This window comes from Aethalodelphis obliquidens, unplaced genomic scaffold, assembly GCF_003676395.1.
Source record: "Aethalodelphis obliquidens isolate GAN/ISIS:26980383/991018 unplaced genomic scaffold, ASM367639v1 scaffold14, whole genome shotgun sequence".
Classification (NCBI taxonomy): Eukaryota; Metazoa; Chordata; class Mammalia; order Artiodactyla; family Delphinidae; genus Aethalodelphis; species Aethalodelphis obliquidens.
The window spans coordinates 25,218,278-25,239,688 of NW_020837958.1; the positions used below are offsets into that span (position 1 = coordinate 25,218,278).

Here is a 21,411-nt window from a genome sequence, read left to right on the forward strand (position 1 = left end):
GAGCCTGTGCTCCGCAATGGGAGAGGCCACAGCAGTGAGAGGCCCGCGTACCACAAAAAAAAAAGAAAAAAGAAAAAAAAGAAAAGAAAACAATTTTAGAAAGTGCTATGAAGAAAATAAAATAATTAAATAAAATGAAAATGGTATAGAGGAGCTGAGGGTAGGAACAGAGCTAATTAGGTGAGGGTAGTTAGGGGAGACCTTTCTAAAGAGTGACATTTGAGCTACAACTTAAATGATGACTGGAAAGGGGATTTGCCAAGATCTAGGTGAAGGGCATCCTAGGGCCAAGTAAGAACTATTGCACAAGCCTGTTGAAGGAATACAAGGAGTTAGAGCCTGATGGGAGAAGAGAGAACACAGGAAAGAGTGGTACGAGACGAACACAGAGGAGTAGGCAGGGTCCAGTTCACACAGTGCCTTACACAGGACCAATCCTGGACATTATTCTAAGATGCATGGAAGCCATCAGATGATTTCAAACAGAAGAGTGGCATAATATGACTTACCATTTTAAGAGCTCACCCTGATCGATGTTTGGAGAATGGATTATGGGGGGCAAGAGTGGACACCATTGCAATCACAAGCCATGAGATAAAGGAGGCTTGGACTAGAGGCGGAGCAAGACATGGGTCAATTCGTGATTCATTTTCCAAGTAAAACTACCAAGACTTCCTGATGCAGCAGATGTTGTGGGTGAAGGCAGCATGGAATTGATGATGACTTCTCCATCTAGTGACCTCAGCAACAGGATGGATGAAAGTGTCATTAACTGAGATCGGGAGAAAAGTATTTGGGTTGGCCAAAAAGATCATTCGGCTTTTTTCTGTAACATTCTACTGAAAAACCCGAAAGAACTTTTGACCAACCCAATACATGGTCCTCTGCTCTCAGAACCGTGGAGCTCAGGAGAGCTCTGTAGTACAATAGTTCAGCTACATGATGAGTTCGCTTGGCTTCTATGTGCTGGCTTAGAAAACTAATCAACACTCAGGACATTTTTATCATGAAGAAATAACTAAAAATTCCAAATATCTTATAAATGATCTTTCAAAACATGGTTAAATTGAAAAACAAGAACAACAACAAAACAACAAAAAAGACAAGTGCTACTTTAACCTCTAGTCCTGACCACTGCCCCAGTTGGTTTGACTGGGGCTCCTTCCTAAGTAAAGAGCTGAAAAAATAACCCCGTGGTTCAACCCAAGTGCAGTAATCAAGGTTTGGATTTGGGCTATATTTTTTGCTGTTTTAATTCCAAAAAGAAAGTTATAGGGAAAAAAAAAAAAGTTATAGGGATGGGGGTGGGGGGATGTCATTAAGAAGAGGCAAGAGTTTAAGTAGGTGGGAGAGCAGGAGTAGATGCTTTTGTAAAGCAGCCTTGGGAATAAAGAAGCAGAGGCGAAGAAAAGCCAGGCCCAGGAAGAAAGCTCAGCTCTATCTCCTGCTAGGAGGAAAGGGGCAAGTGGGTTATCACACGCAAAGCAATGGCTAGAGATCTCTGTGTCCTGGGAAGGCTGACGGGGAAGGTGAGGGCGGTGGTGGCAGTGAGATTGTTGCCAGATATCTGAATACCAGAAGATCTGTCCATTAGTCATGCAGGCCAAATAAGAAAGGGAAAAAAAGGATACCCCGAGGTATTCTTATCTCAAACATTCTGAACCCCTGGAAATAAGTTTGAGCAGGAGCTTAGAGTTAAGCTTTTACTAACATGAATAATCCAGAAGAGGCTTTTGATCCCTGTGCAGGAGATTGAAGCCCAGATTTGAGCATAAACTAGGCTACATGGATCATGAGGCCTGTGCATCTTACAAAATTTCAAAACAAGGGTTACCTAATTAATCCTTGGAGAATTAGAAGTATAACTAAGCATACTCACCATTTTCCCATTCATTCTCATCAGGAATTCACAGGGGCTTGTTTCTACAGCAGTGCACTCACTCTAGCCACCGCATCCAAAAAAATATCTACTCCCTTAGTTCTTCTGAATCTTCTTTCTGCTTGAACTCCGACCTTTCTGCCACTTTCCCAGCCTCTTAACACTCTAAGGGTCAGACCCTGTCATCATTGCCCGTCATGCGAAAGAAGTTATAAATCACCTTGCTAATCAGCTGCTGTGTTTCAGACATCTCAGCAGTTTTGTTACATGACATTATTAAATTCAAACCAATAAAACTCATTTTGTTCCACAACATATTATCCTTGAATTCAGCTCCACTTGTGTTTCTCCAAGGAAGGAATAACTTCATCTTTATAAATTATTATACTTGGTACCTCACTGCTAAAAATATGCTCCTGGCAGAACTGATAAAACCTGGTCCTTCCTACTAAGAACACTCTCCCCTGCTACCTTCCAATTCTCCCAAAAGATGCAGACATGAGAAGCCCACTTTCTCAAAGTACTGGTCTCAATGAGTACACACTCTTCCAATTCCAAGAAAGAGCCTCATAAACATTGATATAAGTTGATGATGATAACTGTTGTGACCCACTAAATCACTAGTAAATACCAGACAATTTGCTAAATTTTTGACCTGCATTGTCTCATCATCATCTTAATTGGGAAAACCAATTTCCCACGTTGGAACTGGCCATAATAAAGCACTGGTTTACAACTTGCGATCTACAAAATACCTATTACCTGGCAGCAGGGCCAGAGCAGACTATTAATGATCCATACAGTTCAGACTTTTTCTAGTAACTCTCAATGCTTGCTCCATCAAAAATTACTTTCAGTCATGAGCACTGAGTTGGAGGTATCCTTCTGAAACTACAAGATGTGGGTCAACTAATTCAGGCAGGTGTACCAATAGGCTTAGGCTAAGTCATGCAAAGGTAACAGATAATTGCACCCTCCAAAGTTTCAGTGATTTACACAATTATTTCTCACCCATGCCACATGTTCCTCACCTGTCAGCTGTCACACAGCTCTATGTAGACTTCATTCTGGAACCCTAGCTAAAGGAGAGGCCCTGCTCTGGAACAATGCAGGTTTATGAGAAAGAGGTGGAACCCTGTAATAGCTCTTAGATCTTCTACTACGAAATGGTACACATCTCACATCCATTCAGATTTCATTAGATGAAGGAGATAGCAAATATTTTGAACGATACCACATTGGAACAGGGTGGGGGATGGGAAGGAAGGGAGCAGCATAAGTCAGGGCATAAAGCCCTGGAGGAGAAATGAGTCAAGTATTATCTTTATTTCATTTCTCTGAGTCTTTCTGTCCTCACTTGCAAAGTGGAGTTCATGTGGCCAACGTTACGATTTTCCTCAGACATTTACTGAAGGCTCAAAGAATACAATATATATAAAAGGAGTTTGAAAAATTCAGAGCACTCTGTAAGTAGGAGACATTATTTAATACTACTTGTAGTACTCTCTATGCCTGGCAGATTGCATGATATACACGTATCACATTGTTCTTTATTCTTCAATGTAACTTTTTACTACAGGAAGAAAAAGTTTATGAAACTCTATATAGACTCCAAATTCAAGAAGATCATGAATAGACCCCAACTGCTGTATTTTCCTCAGACACTACCTCTAATTGAAGCTAATGAATCAGAAACCATTTAAGACCAACCCATTGAAAACGTCATCCCAAAGGTAAAAAAGCCTCAGTAGACCAGATTCATAAAACACCAAAGTCCAACTACAGCAATTCTCAAAATGGGGAATGTTCCTGCTCGAATCAGACGAGGCAAAATGAAACGAACTCCCGTGAATTGTATCATAGCTGACAAAGGGTCTTATTATCTTCTATTGATTGGCCAGGAGTTCCCGTATCTTCTCTATGGCAATTTCTACGGCAGTCTCTGCAGAGCAGGAGTCCCTAATACACTATATCTCTGCTACTACCTTAGGAAGTTAAGAAAATTGAAAGTCTTTTGTGCTTCTTTTTCCACTGAAAGCCTGAATAGGTTTTTCAAGTTAGCCTGGACAATGTATGTAACATTTTGTTTTAATTTGCAAGCCAGTCGTGTTCATCGTAGTTTGTGAAATACGGGTCATTTTCACTCCACTTACTCAGAGAAAAAAATAACTTGCCTGAAGCAGTTCATAAGTTATCTACTCCTCTCTATGCTATAGTGAAACAATGAACTCAGCCTCTGAGAGTCTCTAGTACCCAGGCAGGCATGTGGTGAGCATCCCAGAGGAAAATTCTGAAGACAGAGCTGGGCAAATGGCCATAAGCTAAATTTTACCAAAAAAGAATGTAGTATACATAGCTTTCTGCCCACCCAAAACCACCCATACACCTGCCTCCTACTGCTACAACTCTAATTAGTTCAGACAAAGGGCAAAGATCATTTAGTCTCAGGGAAGGCAAACCCCCTATTCCAAATCCGGGGGTTGGACACAATTAGCCCAAACCAATGACAGTCATCTCATTGGTCTCAGGGTGGAGAGGATATAATCCTGGTCTGAAAAATAAGCAGAAGATTTCTGCATGGAAAAAGAGGCAAGGAGGTTACAAAGGACCTTCTAGGAAGGACTTTCTTCAAACTTAAAAACACAGAACCTGAGAGGGCAGACAGCAGAAGCAAGAAAAACTACAATTCTGCAGCCTGTCGAAGGAAAACCACACGCACAAAAAGACAGACAAAATGAAAAGGCAGAGGACTATGTACCAGATGAAGCAACAAGATAAAACCCCAGAAAAACAACTAAATGAAGTGGAGATAGGCAACCTTCCAGAAAAAGAATTCAGAATAATGACAGTGATGATGATCCAGGACCTTGCAAAAAGAATGGAGGCAAAGATCGAGAAGATGTAAGAAATGTTTAACAAAAACCTAGAAGAATTAAAGAACAAACACCTAGAAGAATTAAAGAACAAACAAACAGAGATGAACAATACAATAACTGAAATGAAAACTACACTAGAAGGAATCAATAGCAGAATAACTGAGGCAGAAGAACGGATAAGTGACCTGGAAAACAGAATGGTGGAATTCACTGCCACAGAACAGAATAGAAAAAAAAGAATGAAAAGAAATGAAGACAGCCTAAGATACCTCTGGGGCAACATTAAACACAATAACATTCACATTATAGGGGTCCCAGAAGGAGAAGAGAGAGAGAAATGTCCTGAGAAAATATTTGAAGAGATTATAGTCGAAAGCTTCCCTAACATGGGAAAGGAAATAGCCATCCAAGTCCAAGAAGTGCAGAGAGTGCCAGGCAGCATAAACCCAAGGAAAAACACACCGAGACACAGAATAATCAAACTGGCAAAAATTAGAGACAAAGAAAAATTATTAAAAGCAACAAGGGAAAAATGACAAATAACATACAAGGGAACTCCCATAAGGTTAACGGCTGATTTCTCAGCAGAAATTCTACAAGCCAGAAGGGAGTGGCATGATATATTTAAAGTGATGAAAGGGAAGAACCTACAACCAAGATTACTCTACCCGGCAAGGATCTCATTCAGATTCAACAGAGAAATCAAAAGCTTTACAGACAAGCAAAAGCTAAGAGAATTCAGCACCACCAAACCAGCTCTACAACAAATGCTAAAGGTACTTCTCTAAGTGGGAAACACAGGAGAAGAAAAAGACCTACAAAAACAAACACAAAACAATTAAGAAAATGGAAATAGAAACATACATATTGATAATTACCTTAAATGTGAATGGATTAAATGCTCCAAGCAGAAGACACAGGCTTGCTGAATGGATACAAAAATAAGACCCATATACATGCTATCTACAAGAGAACCACTTCAGACCTAGGGACACATACAGCCTGAAAGTGAGGGGATGGAAAAAGATATTCCATGCAAATGGAAATCAAAAGAGAGCTGGACTAGCAATACTCATATCAGATAAAATAAACTTTAAAAGAAAGAATGTTACAAGAGACGAGAAAAGACACTAAATAATGATCGAGGGATCAATCCAAGAACAAGATATAACAATTATAAATATATATGCACCCAACATAGGAACACCTCAATACATAAGGCAAATGCTAACAGCTCTAAAAGAGGAAATCAACGGTAACACAATAATAGTGGGGGACTTTAACACCTTACTTACACCAATGGACAGAACATCCAGACAGAAAATTAATAAGGAAACACAAGCTTTAAATGACACAATAGGCCAGATAGATTTCATTGATATTTATAGGACATTCCATCCAAAAACAGCAGATCAAACTTTCTTCTCAAATGCACACAGAACATTCTCCAGGATAGATCACATCTTGGGTACAAATCAAGCCTCAATAAATTTAAGAAAACTGAAATCATATCAAGCATCTTTTCTAACCACAACGCTATGAGATTAGAAATGAATTACGGGGGGGGGCTTCCCTGGTGGTGCAGTGGTTGGGGGTCCACCTGCCGATGCAGGGGGCACGGGTTCGTGCCCTGGTCCAGGAGGATCCCACATGCCGCGGAGTGGCTGGACCCATGAGCCATGGCCTCTGAGCCTGCACGTCCGGAGCCTGTGCTCCGTGGCGGGAGAGGCCACAACAGTGAGAGGCCCGCGTACAGCAAAAAAAAAAAAAAAAGAAAGAAAGAAATGAATTACAGGGAAAAAAATGGAAAAAACACAAACACATGGAGGCTAAATAATACATTACTAAATAACCAAGAGATCACTGAAGAAATAAAAGAGGAAATCAAAAAATACCCAGAGGCAAATGACAATGAAAACACGACAATCCAAACCTATGGGATGCAGCAAAAGCAGTTCTAAGAGGGAAGTTTATAGCTATACAAGCCTACCTCAAGAAACAAGAAAAATTTCAAATAAACAATCTAACCTTACACCTAAAGGAACTAGAGAAAGAACAAACAAAACCCAAAGTTAGTAGAAGGAAAGAAATCATAAAGATCAGAGCAGAAATAAATGAAATAGAAACAAAGAAAACAATAGCAAAGATCAATAAAACTAAAAGCTGGTTCTTTGAGAAGGTAAACAAAATTGATAAACCATTAGCCAGACTCATCAAGAAAAAGAGGGAGAGGACTCAAATCAATAAAATTACAAATGAAAAAGCAGAAGTTAAACAGACACCACAGAAATAGAAAGCACCCTAAGAGACTACTACAAGCAACTCTATGCCAATAAAATGGACAACCTGAAAGAAATGAACAAATTCTTAGAAAGGTATAACTTTCCAAGACTGAACCAGGAAGAAATAGAAAATATGAACAGACCAATCACAAGTGATGAAATTGAAACTGTGCTTAAAATTCTTTCAACAAAGGAAAGTCCAGGACCAGATGGCTTCACAGGTGAATTCTATCAAACATTTAGAGAAGAGCTAACAGCTATCCTTCTCAAACTCTTCCAAAAAATTGCAGTGGAAGAACACTCCCAAACTCATTCTACAAGGCCACCATCACCCTGATACCAAAAGCAGACAAAGATACTACAAAAAAAGAAAATTACAGACCAATATTACTGATGAATATAGATGCAAAAATCCTCAACAAAATACTAGCAAACAGAATCCAAAAACACATTAAAAGGATCATACACCATCATCAAGTAGAATTTATCCTGGGGATGCAAGGATTCTTCAATATATGCAAATCAATCAATGTCATACACCATATTAACAAACTGAAGAATAAAAACCATATGATCATCACACACACACACAAAAAAAAACACAGAACCTCACACAGAGAAGATTTTTAACCCCTGCCCCTTCCTTCCTTCTTTGGGATGCTGGTATGAGGACACCATGTCTGGGGCTATGGCAGCCACCACTCAACCACAGGAAAATAAGCCCAAAGCCCAAGTGTGCTGAAGATGGCTGAATGAAGAGAGAGGAGGGCATTTGCTCTAAATGTTGATATTCACTCTACTTGGTTCTCAGTGCCTCCCATTCTGTTGCCCAGTATTTGACCCCTGTTTTAGTCCCTGAGTTCTATTCTTAGACTGTAAATGGGCTCTAACGTTTAGTCATTTCTCCTTAAGTGCTATCCTTCTCATTATGAACATGCCCTCTGGAATTGCAGAATGTCCCCCTGATCACAGAAAAATCACTAAAGCCCGAGGACATTACCATGACTCAAGGGTGGTACCACAGTATACACTGACCCAAGGCCCCGCGCACACAACGAGTTGAGAAGCATGTTCAAGGAAACAGGGATTCAGACCTAGAATCGCTCAACATGATCAATAAAATAAGGCCTCACAAAGGGTAGGCATAATACCACAAATGGTACCTCATAAAATTGATTCTATGTAACAAAAAATGAGGAGAGAATCAAAGAGTCCCAAAACAGCATTGGTACCAGCAATTTCCTCCCAGGTTCTGCCAGGTCTCAATAGCTAAGGGGAGCCAGGAATGGTGGGTGTACTGCTTCCAATAGACAACTAAAACACCGGCCAATGGTAGAATCAAGATTCAAATTATTTTGAGGTTCCTTCTATCATTTTTATAATTGTTCATAGTCTCTCCCCACATATAGCAGAAGGTAAGAAAACAAATTTTTTAGACCATTACCTGGCTTGTGGGATTTTTTCATGATAAATGGAGAAGAAAATGTTCACATTTTTTATTTTTAAAATTACAGTAATTTTCTGACAAAAAATACAAACTAGCATAAGGTAAGATATAAAAAATAAATGTTAATGTGAAGTATTGAAATTAATAGTCCTCTTCCTCAAAACTGACAAATAAGTAACACGATGTTAATGGATAGATGAAAAGGTTCATAACTAAAGGGCAACTTCACCCTCCCAAGTGGCATGTCTCCCAAATCAAGTTCAAATCTATACAGGTAAGCAAAAGGAAAAAAAAGTGTAGAAAAAAGTGTGTGTGTTGGGGGTTAACTATTAGTTAGACTTATATTGCTAATGAGAACCAAAGCAGTAATAAAGAAAGTCTTCCAGAAGAAATGAAAAACAGAGGCTTTCTACCAGGTTCTGAACACTAACAGTAATTAGAAACATTTCCTTAACAACTGAAGAGGTCTTTAGTCAAAGTCAAAAAGTTAAGCAGGGGTCAACAACATAAAACAGAAGAATGGAAAGGAATTTACCATTATTGTCATCAACTGTCTTTACCTTGACGATACCTGACCCACTTGAGAACCAAATCAGTAGGAGGACAGTGACCAAGATTTTGCAGCATTTATTCCAGTCAAGACATCTACCTTCCTAATTAACAGAACACCAAGGTTCAATAATACTAGTAAAGATGACAGGAATAATTAGGTCCAACCAGGATGGAAAAACAGCCTAGCCATCATTTTGCCTACAAGAATTTCTCTAAACTGATGGGAGAGAGCCAGTGAGCACTGGAGAAATGGATGGGCTCAGATTTTAGGGCACTGTACATGTAAATCCAGGGTCAGAACTAATCCCTGATCCTCTGGTATATTAAAGGAACAGGAGTATGCAGTGCTTGCCCCCAGCATGCTGAGCATGGAAAGAGGGGTTCACATAAGACAGAGGAGTTGCTCTGCTCTATAAAGTAGAAAAGGGGGGTCACTGATGCTTGAGGCCACCAACCTACTATACCAATCCACGTGCCAAAGTTATGAGTCCATCTGTCACTGGGACTTTTAGTAGAGTTTGGGAATCAGCAACACATGAATCAGTCATTAGGAAACACAACTGAAAAAAAACTCTGCCCTTGGCAGGTGAAGATGATGGCAATTGGGTATAAGCTAGTATCAAAGCATCCATTCAAAAAGAGGATCCACCATGTAACATTTAACTGAAATTGAAGAAGACAATATACCCAAATAAGACAACATAAAATGAGGTGTTTAGGGTTTTGCTGGTGATTGAAAGGTCTTGCTTTTACATGCTACTAAGCAGCCTGGATAAGTCAGAAGAAGAGAATAGCCTAGATTGTTGGTCTAATTTTTTATAGGATCCCATGGGACCAAAACCAAGTGAAGGCTTTCATTCTTCAACCACATCCACCAGGAATACATTTCTCACAAGTTGACTTTATTAAATAGTTCACTTACCTTCACAGTAGGCAGAGTCTCCCTGGACAGAGATGTAACCATTCTTACACTCACAAGTAGCTTTGGTATTCCAGTTTTTGCACTCTGAGTTTTCACCACATTTAGGTCCTTCAGCACAAAAGTTATGACCTAAAAGAAGCAAACAAAATTTTACATCAGGAAAGAAAAGAATAAAAGACTTCCAAATAATAAAGCATGAGACATTTTTATTATATGTCAGCATACATGAGAACACGCCTTGGCAATATGCAAAGGTAAGCTGGCAAGGGGGTAGAAGAGTAGGACTAGGAAACTTTGGACCATCCCATGCTTCACATTTTTTCCCCCTAATATACAAACTTGCTAAAGTTGTTCCTTCTTGAAGGCTTTTATCCATGTTGATCCTGAATCTTCTTTCTACTGCCTTCTTATATGACTTGTCTTTCTATAATTGTTTTATTGCAAAATTTATGATACATAAGAGATATATAAAATGAATATATATGAATATATAAATAAAATGAATACAATATTATCAGTACCCCTTTATTACAGGTCCCCAATGAATCCTCCTCCCAGCCATCAGACAACTCTCTTAATTTGTGTGTTAATCACTCCCTTACATATTTTTATAGTTTTATCATACATAGGTATGTATTTCGAAATTATAGATTATTTAGTTTTGCCCATTTTGAACTTCACATGTGAAATCATACTGTAATATCTTCCACGGTGGTTTTTTTCTATTCATCCATGTTAATGTCTATAGCTATCTTTCATTTATTTGTCAATGGTGTATAATATTCCATAGCATGAATATTCCAAAATTTATCCATTATACTACACATTGACATTTGAGTTATTTGCAGGTTTGGAATTACAAACAATGCTGCAAGAAATGTTCTTGAACATGCTTCCTGAGGCATACTTTTTTAACCACATGTTTAACATTTCTTTGCCCAAGAGTCTTCTTGAATCTCAGACATTCCTTCTAGGATGGTTATTTTTCTTAATGTATCCTTTATAAGTTCCTTTAATGAAGATATTTTGATAGTAACTGTGCTCAATTTTAATTTATCTAAATATGTCCTTTGATCACCCTCTTAATTGAAAAATAGCTTTTTTGGGTATAGAGTTATTTTGCCTCAACATTTTGAAGATATTCCATTGTTTTCTGGCTTCTATTATCACTCTTGAGAAGTCAGTTGTTAACCTAATCATCATTTCTTAGTATGTGACAAACACTTTCTCTGTGGCTTTTAAGATCTATTTTATTTGGTTGTTTGCTTGATGGGGAAGGGGGTTTGTTTGTATTCATTAACTTTAAGGTATTTAGGTGTGAATTTATTTTTATTTATTCTTCCTAGGATTCCTTGGGATTCTTGAATCTAAAGATTAAATCTTTTATCAATTTGCAAAATTATCAGGTATTTTCTCTTCAAACATTCTCTTTTCACCATTTTATCTATCCTCTCTTTCTGGAATTCGAATTAGATAAATATTATTCCTTCCTTCTCAAGCTCTCCTCCATGTTTCTTAGATTTGCTTTACTATTCCCCTTGCTTTTTTCTATGCTGAATTCTGTTTAACTTTGGATGTATCTTTTGGTTTATTAATTCTCTCAAGTAGTGTCATGTTCTGTTTCAGTCATCCATATCATTTTTATTTTACTTACAATTTTATTTTGTAGAATTCAATTTCTTTCTCTTTCAGTCTCCTTGATCAAATTTGTGGTCTCTTATTCTTTCATCTTTTAATTTCCTTTTTTAAAAACATATTAGACATATTTTATACAGATAACTCCAGTATCTTCAGTCTTCCGACTTTATTAAAGTAAAATCAGCATCTGATTTTACAGTTTGTGTTGCTGAGTATCATGCATGAGGACTTCTTTTCTTGTGTTTTGAGTGAGTCTTTTATTTGTGAGCTCATATGTTTTAGGATTTAATCTGTGGAGATTACTTGAGGTTTGGGCTGTAAAATTTATTTCTTCAGAGAGCATCTGTGTTTGCTTTTGTCAGGTGCCTGAGGGAACTATCAACCCACCATCACTTTAAATTACATTTTGCCTTGGGGCATAAGGATTGAGCCACACGGGTAGAATAAATTTAGGCCCTAAGCTTTCAGGAATGCAAACTTTTCTCTGCCATACTCGCTATCTAGAGTCGAGACTGATAGGCAAGTCTCCTCTTGCAGAGTGGATTTTTCCTAGTCACCCACTGAGGATTTACCCTTCAAGGTTCTTGCTTAATGCATCTCACACCAGCCCCAGGCTTTGTCTCCTGTCTACTTAAACAGTGTCCATTAGAAGCCAGATGCTACCATTCTACCCTCTGGGCAAATGCTAACTCCAGTGTGTTAACTTATCTCAAAAGAATCACCCTTTTCCAACATTTCTGGTCTCTGATATTTTTTTCTCCTACCTCTATGACAAGCTGCACCAATTTCCTCCCGACCCCCCCAAAAATTTGTTACGCATCATTTTTAGGTGAACAAGAAGTAATAGGCTACGCCCACCACAGGAATTGTGAAGTTCAAATATAACAAGGTATATGAAGGTGCTTTATCATCTTTAACTCAGTACATTTTAGCAAATAATAATTATACTGCTACATCACATATTGCAGTCTCATAAAAAAAAACAACTGTTCTTGGAGAGGAGATCTAATTTATAATTCAGGGTCTATACCAATAAACAAAATAAATCGCTTTGCCTGTCTAGGTACGTATACCAGGAAAGGACAACATCAGTGATTTTCACACTGTTCCTCAGAATCTTGGGCACAGATGAGCTGTCGGATAGGGCTCAAGTCCCCCACCCCGATTCAAATAGAATAGCTTTGCTTTTATATTTTTGATATAGTGATCATGTGAACAACAGTTTCTGGCTGTAAAAAATATAGAAAACACTGAACTATATCAACTCCAAGTTTAATTCCTTTTGGTGGTAACATTCTAGAATGTTTTTCCTTTGAAACAGAATTTTAAACCAACACTCTTTAGACCATCCTTAGTCTAAAAGATAACAACTCTTATTAAATAATAACATTCATGTACCTATATGTCTGGCATTACACTAGATGTTTTAAATGGGGATAATAATATACCTTATTAATATGTGTGGAAAGAGTTAAATGCGCTAACCCATATAAAGCACTTAGGGCAATTCTTGATACGTACTCGGTGGTCACTAAACGTCAGCCACTGTGACGAGAATAATGATTATGATAATGATAATACTGACAACGACATAGAAGTTCAAATAAGTTGATAACACTGTTATCCTCAGCTTCAAGATAAGAAAAGCCCAGACTCATTAATATCTAGCTAGTAAGTGGAGATGCTAAGATTCTAAATTAAGTCTGGTAAGCTCCAAGGCCCATGTACTTTTCCTGTATCCTCTCACAGAGCAAACCTAGCAAAAAAAAAAAAAAAAAGTGAAAGACGTAGATGCTCCTTGGGACGTTAGAGAGTAGATCCACAGGCTTAGGGGAGCGTGGCATCACATCCAGCCTCACTATCTGACCTGCCAACTGGAGATTGCCCCAATCAAAATCAGAGGAAGAATTTGCTGGAATTATGAAACGTGTGTCAGTCAAGAGCACTTTTACAAGGACTTGAAAAGCTTACAATAACCATTAAAAGTACGTGATGTTTTTGCTAGCAAAGGGACAATTGTTAGGCATCATAGCTTTCTTTGCCAGAGGAAGTGCCTGGCCTTCCCTCCCCACGTCAGAATTGATCAATTAAGTTATCACATTTTCTTTCATTATAATCCTTGACTCAATGTCGTATGTGCATCCTTTGTTACATGGCTGTGTTGTTTTTTTTTTCTTTCCCAAGACTGCAACTGTCCTCCTTCCACATGCATTTGACAGGCTGGAATAAAGCCCCTGAAACATTGTTGATTTTCCAATGCATATCTATCAAGCACGTGCCATATCAATTCACAATGCAGAGAGTTGGGTCAATTGTATTTCAAGGACAATGAAGGGCCCCTGTGAGACAAACCCAGTTTATGGACAAATCCACTTTGGTTGGGCCTCACCATTGTGCCAAAAACACGTGTTTTTTTTTTTTTTAATTAATGCAGGCCTTCATTCAAGCAATATTTATTCAGTGCCTGCTTGCCTTTATGCACGAGTGAATAATCATCCACTGAATTTGTATGGGGCACCTACTCTGTGGACTGCAGCACCACGGAAGCTCCCGGGGGCAACGTCAAAATGTTTGAGACATTCCCTGACCACAAGGAAATTAGAAACTCTAAGGGGAGATAAGCTAAATACAGGGGTAGTTAAGTTGTGAGCAGTACAAACTATCATAGTGTGTCAGAGAAGAAATCCCTTCTAGATGATGCAAAACTTGACCTTTGATTCATCACAGGTAGAAACTTGAAAAGGGGCAAGACACAGATCCTAGTGGGAGGAATGGAACTCCAGCCCTTGAGGAAAAAGGGTAAGTTTAAAGAACCTCAAATAATCTGGCACAGTTGTAATAATAATGATTAACAGTTACTGAGCATGTAATATATGCTAGGCACTCAATGAAGTGTTTCAGATGCATCATCCCATTTAATTCTGCTAACAACCCTATGAAACTGGAATTACTATCCCTATTTCACAGATGTAGCAATTGAAGCTCAGAGAAGTTAGTGCACTTGTGAAAGTACACAGAGCCATATATATATATATCATATATAATCATATATATATCATATATATATGATATATATATATCACCCTCTTTCTTAAATCACTGTCTTTTTTCCCCAGAATCAGAAGCTGTGACCAGATTGTAGAATACACACGCACATGCGCACACATACTCAATATTCACGTTATTTTACTTGAATATTTTTAATAAGTAGCTCTAGAGTCTGTGGAATTATCGTCCTATAATTAGAAGCACACAGTGACATCATTTAACTAGTACTGGTCCAAATACAGAGAACACTTTTATTATGAAAGCTGCTATTTATTGAGTTTTTCTAACTTGCCAGGCATAGAGCTTCCCTGGTGGACCACTGGGTAAGACTCCGTGCTCCCAATGCAGGGAGCCTGGGTTCAATCTCTGGTCAGGGAACTAGGTCCCACATGCCACAACTAAGAGTCCGCATGCCGCAACTAAGAAGCCCGCATGCCGCAACTAAGACCCAGCACAGCCTAAATAAATAAATACATAAATAAAACAGATTGGGTCATGTCACAATCCCCCTTAAAAAGAGCTAAGCATGTTACACACCTCAGCTAGGTAAGTAAGGGAAACCCTCACAGCAACCCTAAAGATTACTATTATCCTCACTTCACAGATTAGGAAAATGTGGTTGGGACTAGCTTATCCAAGGTAACAACACATCCAGGAAGTGGGAGAGTTATGATTTGACTCAAGTTCTTGTTAAGACCACTAAGAAAATTATTATTCTATGATTTAAATACTTTGGGGCATAGACAACTACTAATGATCATTCTCTGATGATGTTTGTGGATCTCAACTCCTGCTATGCTCTATAAAATTTTTTTAAATAGGCCCATTTAGGACCCAACTGCAGGCTCTGCCAATCTGTTCTTAAGAAAAGTTGAGACTAGGCCAATTCTTCTGCTCAATCTCTTCTGGCCTCTGGCTAAGAACATCCACGCTTATCTAGAAGCAGTAACAAAGGCTCACGCCGCCCTCCAAAAGCATAGGAAATAACACTGTCTTGCATGTCCTACTTTACATATTGTTTTTTGTTGTTGTTTTTGTTTTTTTGCGGTACACGGGCCTCTCACTGTTGTGGTCTCTCCCGTTGCGGAGCACAGGCTCCGGACGCGCAGGCTCAGCGGCCATGGTTCACGGGCCCAGCCGCTCCGCGGCATGTGGGATCTTCCTGGACCGGGGCACAAACCCGTGTCCCCTGCATCGGCAGGCGGACTCTCAACCACTGCGCCACCAGGGAAGCCCACATATTGTATTTTATGTCACTATAGCCATAGCCCACTTGACATTTCATTTGAATGTCCTCACGGTTGTCTCGCAGCTCACTGAAACTGAACTCTTAATTCCAAAATCCATGCTCTCCAAGTTCTCCATAACCATCTGCAGGACCTGTATCCACTTAAACCATCTTCTTCTTTCTTTATTTTTTTTGAGTCATCTTTGTCCTCTCTCCTCAAATACCGGCCCTTGCCAAGTTCTATTCATTTTATTGCATGAATATCTCTGGAATCTCTTTCTCCCCCACTCCACAGCAAGAAGAAAAACTCATCCTATTCCAAACTATCATCTCTCAAATGGATAGCACTTTATTTGCCTTCCTGTTCCCCTTTTTGCCTGTCCCTAATCTATTTTCCTCACAAACAAATCCTTTTAAAACATAGATTGGCATGGACATATATACGCTACCAAACGTAGAATAGATAGCTAGTGGGAAGCAGCCGCATAGTACAGGGAGATCAGCTCGGTGCTTTGTGACCACCTAGAGGGGTGGGATAGGGAGGGTGGGAGGGAGGGAGACGCAAGAGGGAAGAGATATGGGAACATATGTATATGTATAACTGATTCACTTTGCTATAAAGCAGAAACTAACACACCATTGTAAAGCAATTATACTCCAATAAAAATTTAAAAAATTTAAAAAAAACATAGACTGGGGGGGCTTCCCTGGTGGGCCACTGGGTAAGACTCCGTGCTCCCAATGCAGGGAGGCTGGGTTCAATCTCTGGTCAGGAAACTAGGACCCACATGCCACAACTAAGAGTCCGCATGCCGCAACTAAGAAGTCCGCATGCCACAACTAAGACCCAGCACAGCCTAAATAAATAAATACATAAATAAAACAGATTGGGTCATGTCACAAGCCCCCTTAAAAATCTTGTGAGGGCTTCCCATTTTACTTAAGAAAAAATACAAAATCCTTAACTTTGATTTGAAACAACAAACAGGCTCTCCTCTCCCTCTGTCATTTCCCTCCAATTGTATCAGCCTTTGTTTTAATTCCTCTAGTACTCCAGTCTTTCCTGATTCAGGGTCTTTGCAAGCTTGTCCCACCAACTCAGAACATTATGAAACATCCCTGCCAGAATAATTTCTACTCAGCCGTCAAGTCCCAGCTTAAATATATTCTATTCAGAGAAGGCTTTCTTGTCCCTCAGGTCTAAAGAAAATCCCATTACTCTCTCCCATACCACCCTATTTTTCTTGTTTATAGCAGGTATCGGCAATTACTAATTACATGTTAATTTCTGTGTTTATTTGTTGAATGTCTGTCTTCACATGAGAAGCTCACTTCTTCAAGGGAAAGGACCCTGTGAGTTTGTTTCCCTTGTGCCTAAGGCAATATCCAACACATTATAAACACTCCAATATTTGTAGAGCTAATGACTAAATCCTCAGTCTTTCAAAACTAGAATTAAAGGAGTGTTTTAAAGATGAATAAACCAAGTCTCAAAGATGTTAATTACCTTCCTTGTGGTCACGTAGCTAGCAGGGTGAAAGAGAGATATAAATCCAAATATGATTCTAATACCCAGTCTCTCTACACGACCTCCCAGCCATAATTTTAATCAAGGGACATTCAAGGAACGCCAACCCTGACCTGAAGAGACCAGTACTCCATCAGTCATTAGCAATTTCTAGTCCCTGACATGCCTTGAACCTTTCAAAGGAACAAACCTTATTTCTTTCTCCAGCACACAGTCCATTATTACTTGCTGCTTGGGGACTCAAAGTCAGGAGAAAAGTAACATCACAGGACAGAACACCATCCATGGATGAGATACCAAGATGAGTAATACCCACTTGGAGCTTATTTACGTTCGAGTGATGGAAATGAGCAGATGCTCAGAGGAAGACACACAATCTGCTGAAATGGGATTCCAGGTTTTATTCCAAACACCTCCTTTAGTTCCTGGCAGAGGTACTATTCATTCATTTGACAACTATTAAGCCCCTGCTGTGTGCCCAGCCGCTGTGCTACACAATAGGGATATAACAAAAAAGCCACAAACATCATAAACATGCCTTCATTCATCTAACACTCTAGCAGGGATGGCTACCCTTGAGTGTTGGGTTACAGGAAATATTGTGATGGAGAGGAGCAAGGTACTTCCGGAATGTATCACAGAGAAGGGTCCTAACACTAGGTATCAAAAGGAGATTTGAGGGATGAGTGAGGTTGACTGGACAAATCATAAGAGTTCCAAACACAGGGAGCAGCATGTGTCCACGACATGATCAAGGAAACTAAAGAAGAAACGTTAAGTGTTGGGGTCATATTTTCTCCTCTCATTGGGAGCGGTCTAAAATTTGGACTCCCTTCGTGGTCCTGAATCTAGAGTTCTATTGCCAGTGAAAGATCAATAACACTTGTAAAACTCTTTGCTTTCTTTAAATCCATTGGCCTAATCTGCATATAATAAACCCTGCCCATCGTAATGAAGCCCTCACACTGCCACTCTCCAGATCCCACTCTGTACCTTTTTATAATTACAGCAAACCATCCACCCATTCTGCTTCATCTCTGGTTTCTCCATCCAACGATGGATAAGCATCTTTACGGTTGACTACTGTGACTTCTTCCACAGCAAGGAATGAATAGGTCACTACCCCTGGGCAGGAGTTAGTTTCTCTACGATAAAGTTTGATTCCACATAGGGCACCACTGCTTGTCCTCAATCTCCCGTCCCTAATGCATCCCCCAAGGGTCAAGCAGGTTACCTTTGAAATGACAATCTGAAAAGGCACCTCAGATTCCTCTACACTAACTCAAATCCTAGAAAGCCAATACTCCTCATATCACTGCTGCTTGCCCAAGCTTGAAAGTCACAAGGAGCAAAGGTAAACCAAGTACAATACATTCCACGTGCCTAGTTGGTATGGAGACAGCTCCACCCATGGACTGGCCCTATAGAAGGGATACGGCCCAAAGATCCTTTATGGGAACAGGATGCCCTAACGTACTCCACAACCAACATACATACCACAGAAGCCTGGGCCCTGGAGGGGTGAGGACAGTCCTTTAGCTCCTGTGGACAGAGGGTTGTAACATCAGGATGGGCCTACTAGAGACAGAGCTCTGGATTCTCACAGGTTCTGTCTTAGAAAGCAATTGGTTTTTCTACAGTAGTCAACACTTAGGGGTCTTCCAGTCCAAGGCAGCCTGGTCTTAGTTTCAGGTCTTCTCTCTGGGGCAATGTGCCTCCTTCCCAAGGCTCCCTGGGCCTGGATCCATTGTGGCACTTTCAGGAACACAGAATTCAAGAGCTCCCTGAGACTGAACTCTTCTCCAAAGGCCCTCTGTTCCCAACCTCAACAGTTGAGCACATAGCCTTGTCATTCCAGTGCCCACTGTGGTCCACGGCTGCAGGTATTTTGATCAGATTCCATCTATCAATATGCAGAGGACCTGACCCATCTATAAACTATGGGTTCCTCTATACAGGCACTAGTTTACCTTCTGATTCAGTGCCTCTTTTACAGGTCTCTTTTCATCTCAAATACACTGAAATCCTCTAAAACCATTTCAGTTACAAATTCATCTAAGATGATGAGGAGGTCTAGAAAAAAAGAAAATCATGCCACACCAAGACTCTTTGGGAGGAGTTAACTGAAGGGCATAAAATCTTAAGTAGTACAAGTAATAATCTCAACTAATTTCAGCCCAGGCCAGATGACAAGGCAAGTGGGCATGAATTAAAATTACAGATAAACACATTGGGAACAGATGTCGGAAAGAACTTTTTCCTCAACACTGAAAAGCTTAAACATGCGGCCAAACCCTCCACAGTCACTGGCAACACTGAAGATAAAATTTGAGCCAATTATGAAGGGAATAAAACCCTAAGGAGTATAGCAAGCATTCTGGGATGAGCCAAACGATTGGTGTGTTTTCCCAGAGCGATCCTGAGAAGACACAGTCACGTTGGTTTTTGTTCCCCCTTCAACTGAGAGCACTGGCAACTTATGAGCAATCTTTTTCCGCTGGGGCTACAGCCACACTTTTGTTACTCCTTCCAAGGCAGAAGCATAGACGTCACTCCGGTACCCACTCCCCTTTCTCCACCCTCGTGGCCTTATGCTTAAGTGGACGGGCTCCTGCTATAGCCATTACCTCAAGGTAATGATGAGGATAAACAAATTTCATGCTGCCAGCACACACCGTCCTGAGGCGTCAGAAACAAACTGCACCAGTGATTAGGGCTGCTCTGGGTAGTGTCGCTGGTGACTGAGATGGTGGATCCCAGCAACTGCAAAGTGGCTTCTCCCTGCCAACGTCTAACATCGTGATTCTTTTTGCATGTGTTTTCCCTAACTGTCCTGCAGTTCTGTCCCTAACAGCATCCTGGCTGCACCAGTAGCCCTGTGGATATAACTACCTGTTCAGCTGATTACCTTCATTTTTCTCTGAAGGGTAGAGAAATGAGTTACAGCATTTGTCGTTACCCAAGATTTGAAGAGTCAAGGTGTCCAAGCACCGAGTGTGGATATCGGTTCTGCTGATACAACGAACAGTATAAATCAGCCAGAGCCTGTTATCCTTAACTCGAAGGTCTTAGGTCTGATTCCCACAAAGAGAAAAACCCAGTATAAAGCTATAATCTGCACCTCTCTCCTTGAATGGAAGCAAGCGGGGGAGGGAGCTCTATCACCATACCACCGTATCAGAAAATGGGCATGATGACTCAGTGTAAAAAAAAAATTAGCTTCATAATCAAGCCAACACGTTAGGTCTTGAGGAAACAAGTTATAACTCTGCAAAATGGGTCTTAACGCTATTTCACAGATGAAACAGAGCCTTCAGCTGGTACTGAAAATAATTTCATTCAGTCATTGACATGAAAACGACAGGACTATTCTCTATGGTAGGAACATATCTTCATCCCTCCCTTTTCTCCTACATTCAAAGAATCGATTCATAAAATGTAATCATCAGGGCTTCCCTGGTAGCGCAGTGGTTGGGAGTCCGCCTGCCGATGCAGGGGACACAGGTTCGTGCCCCGGTCCGGGAAGATCCCACATGCCGCGGAGCGGCTGGGCCCGTGAGCCGTGGCCGCTGAGCCTACACGTCCGGAGCCTGTGCTCCGCAACGGGAGAGGCCGCAACAGTGAGAGGCCCGCGTACCGGAAAAAAAAAATGTAATCATTAAAACAAGCGTTAGGGCTTCCCTAGTGGCGCAGTGGTTGAGAGTCCGCCTGCCGATGCAGGGGACACGGGTTCGAGCCGCGGTCCGGCAGGATCCCACATGCCACGGATTGGCTAGGCCCGTGAGCCATGGCCGCTGAGCCTGCGCGTCCGGAGCCTGTGCTCCGCAAGGGGAGAGGCCACAACAGTGAGAGGCCCGCCTACCGCAAAAACAAACAAACAAAAAAAAGCGTTATTTTTTCCAAGTTGGAGAGCTTCATGGATACTATTTAATCAACCAACAGGGGGCAAAAAGCCCCTGTGCTTTTGAGAAAGCTGAGAAAGTAGAAAGTCCTTTGAGAAACTGAGAAAGT

General features: G+C 40.4%; 1 protein-coding gene across 3 annotated transcripts in view; it reads right to left on the reverse strand.

The window, feature by feature from the left end:
* NELL1 (neural EGFL like 1) overlaps positions 1 to 21,411 on the reverse strand; it is an 867,563-nt gene that overhangs the window by 629,048 nt on the left and 217,104 nt on the right. For all 3 annotated transcript variants that reach the window (XM_027115178.1, XM_027115177.1, XM_027115176.1), the window contains one exon: positions 9,959 to 10,087. In XM_027115178.1, the coding sequence (XP_026970979.1) occupies positions 9,959 to 10,087 (129 nt within the window). The remainder of the gene's footprint in view (positions 1 to 9,958; positions 10,088 to 21,411) is intronic.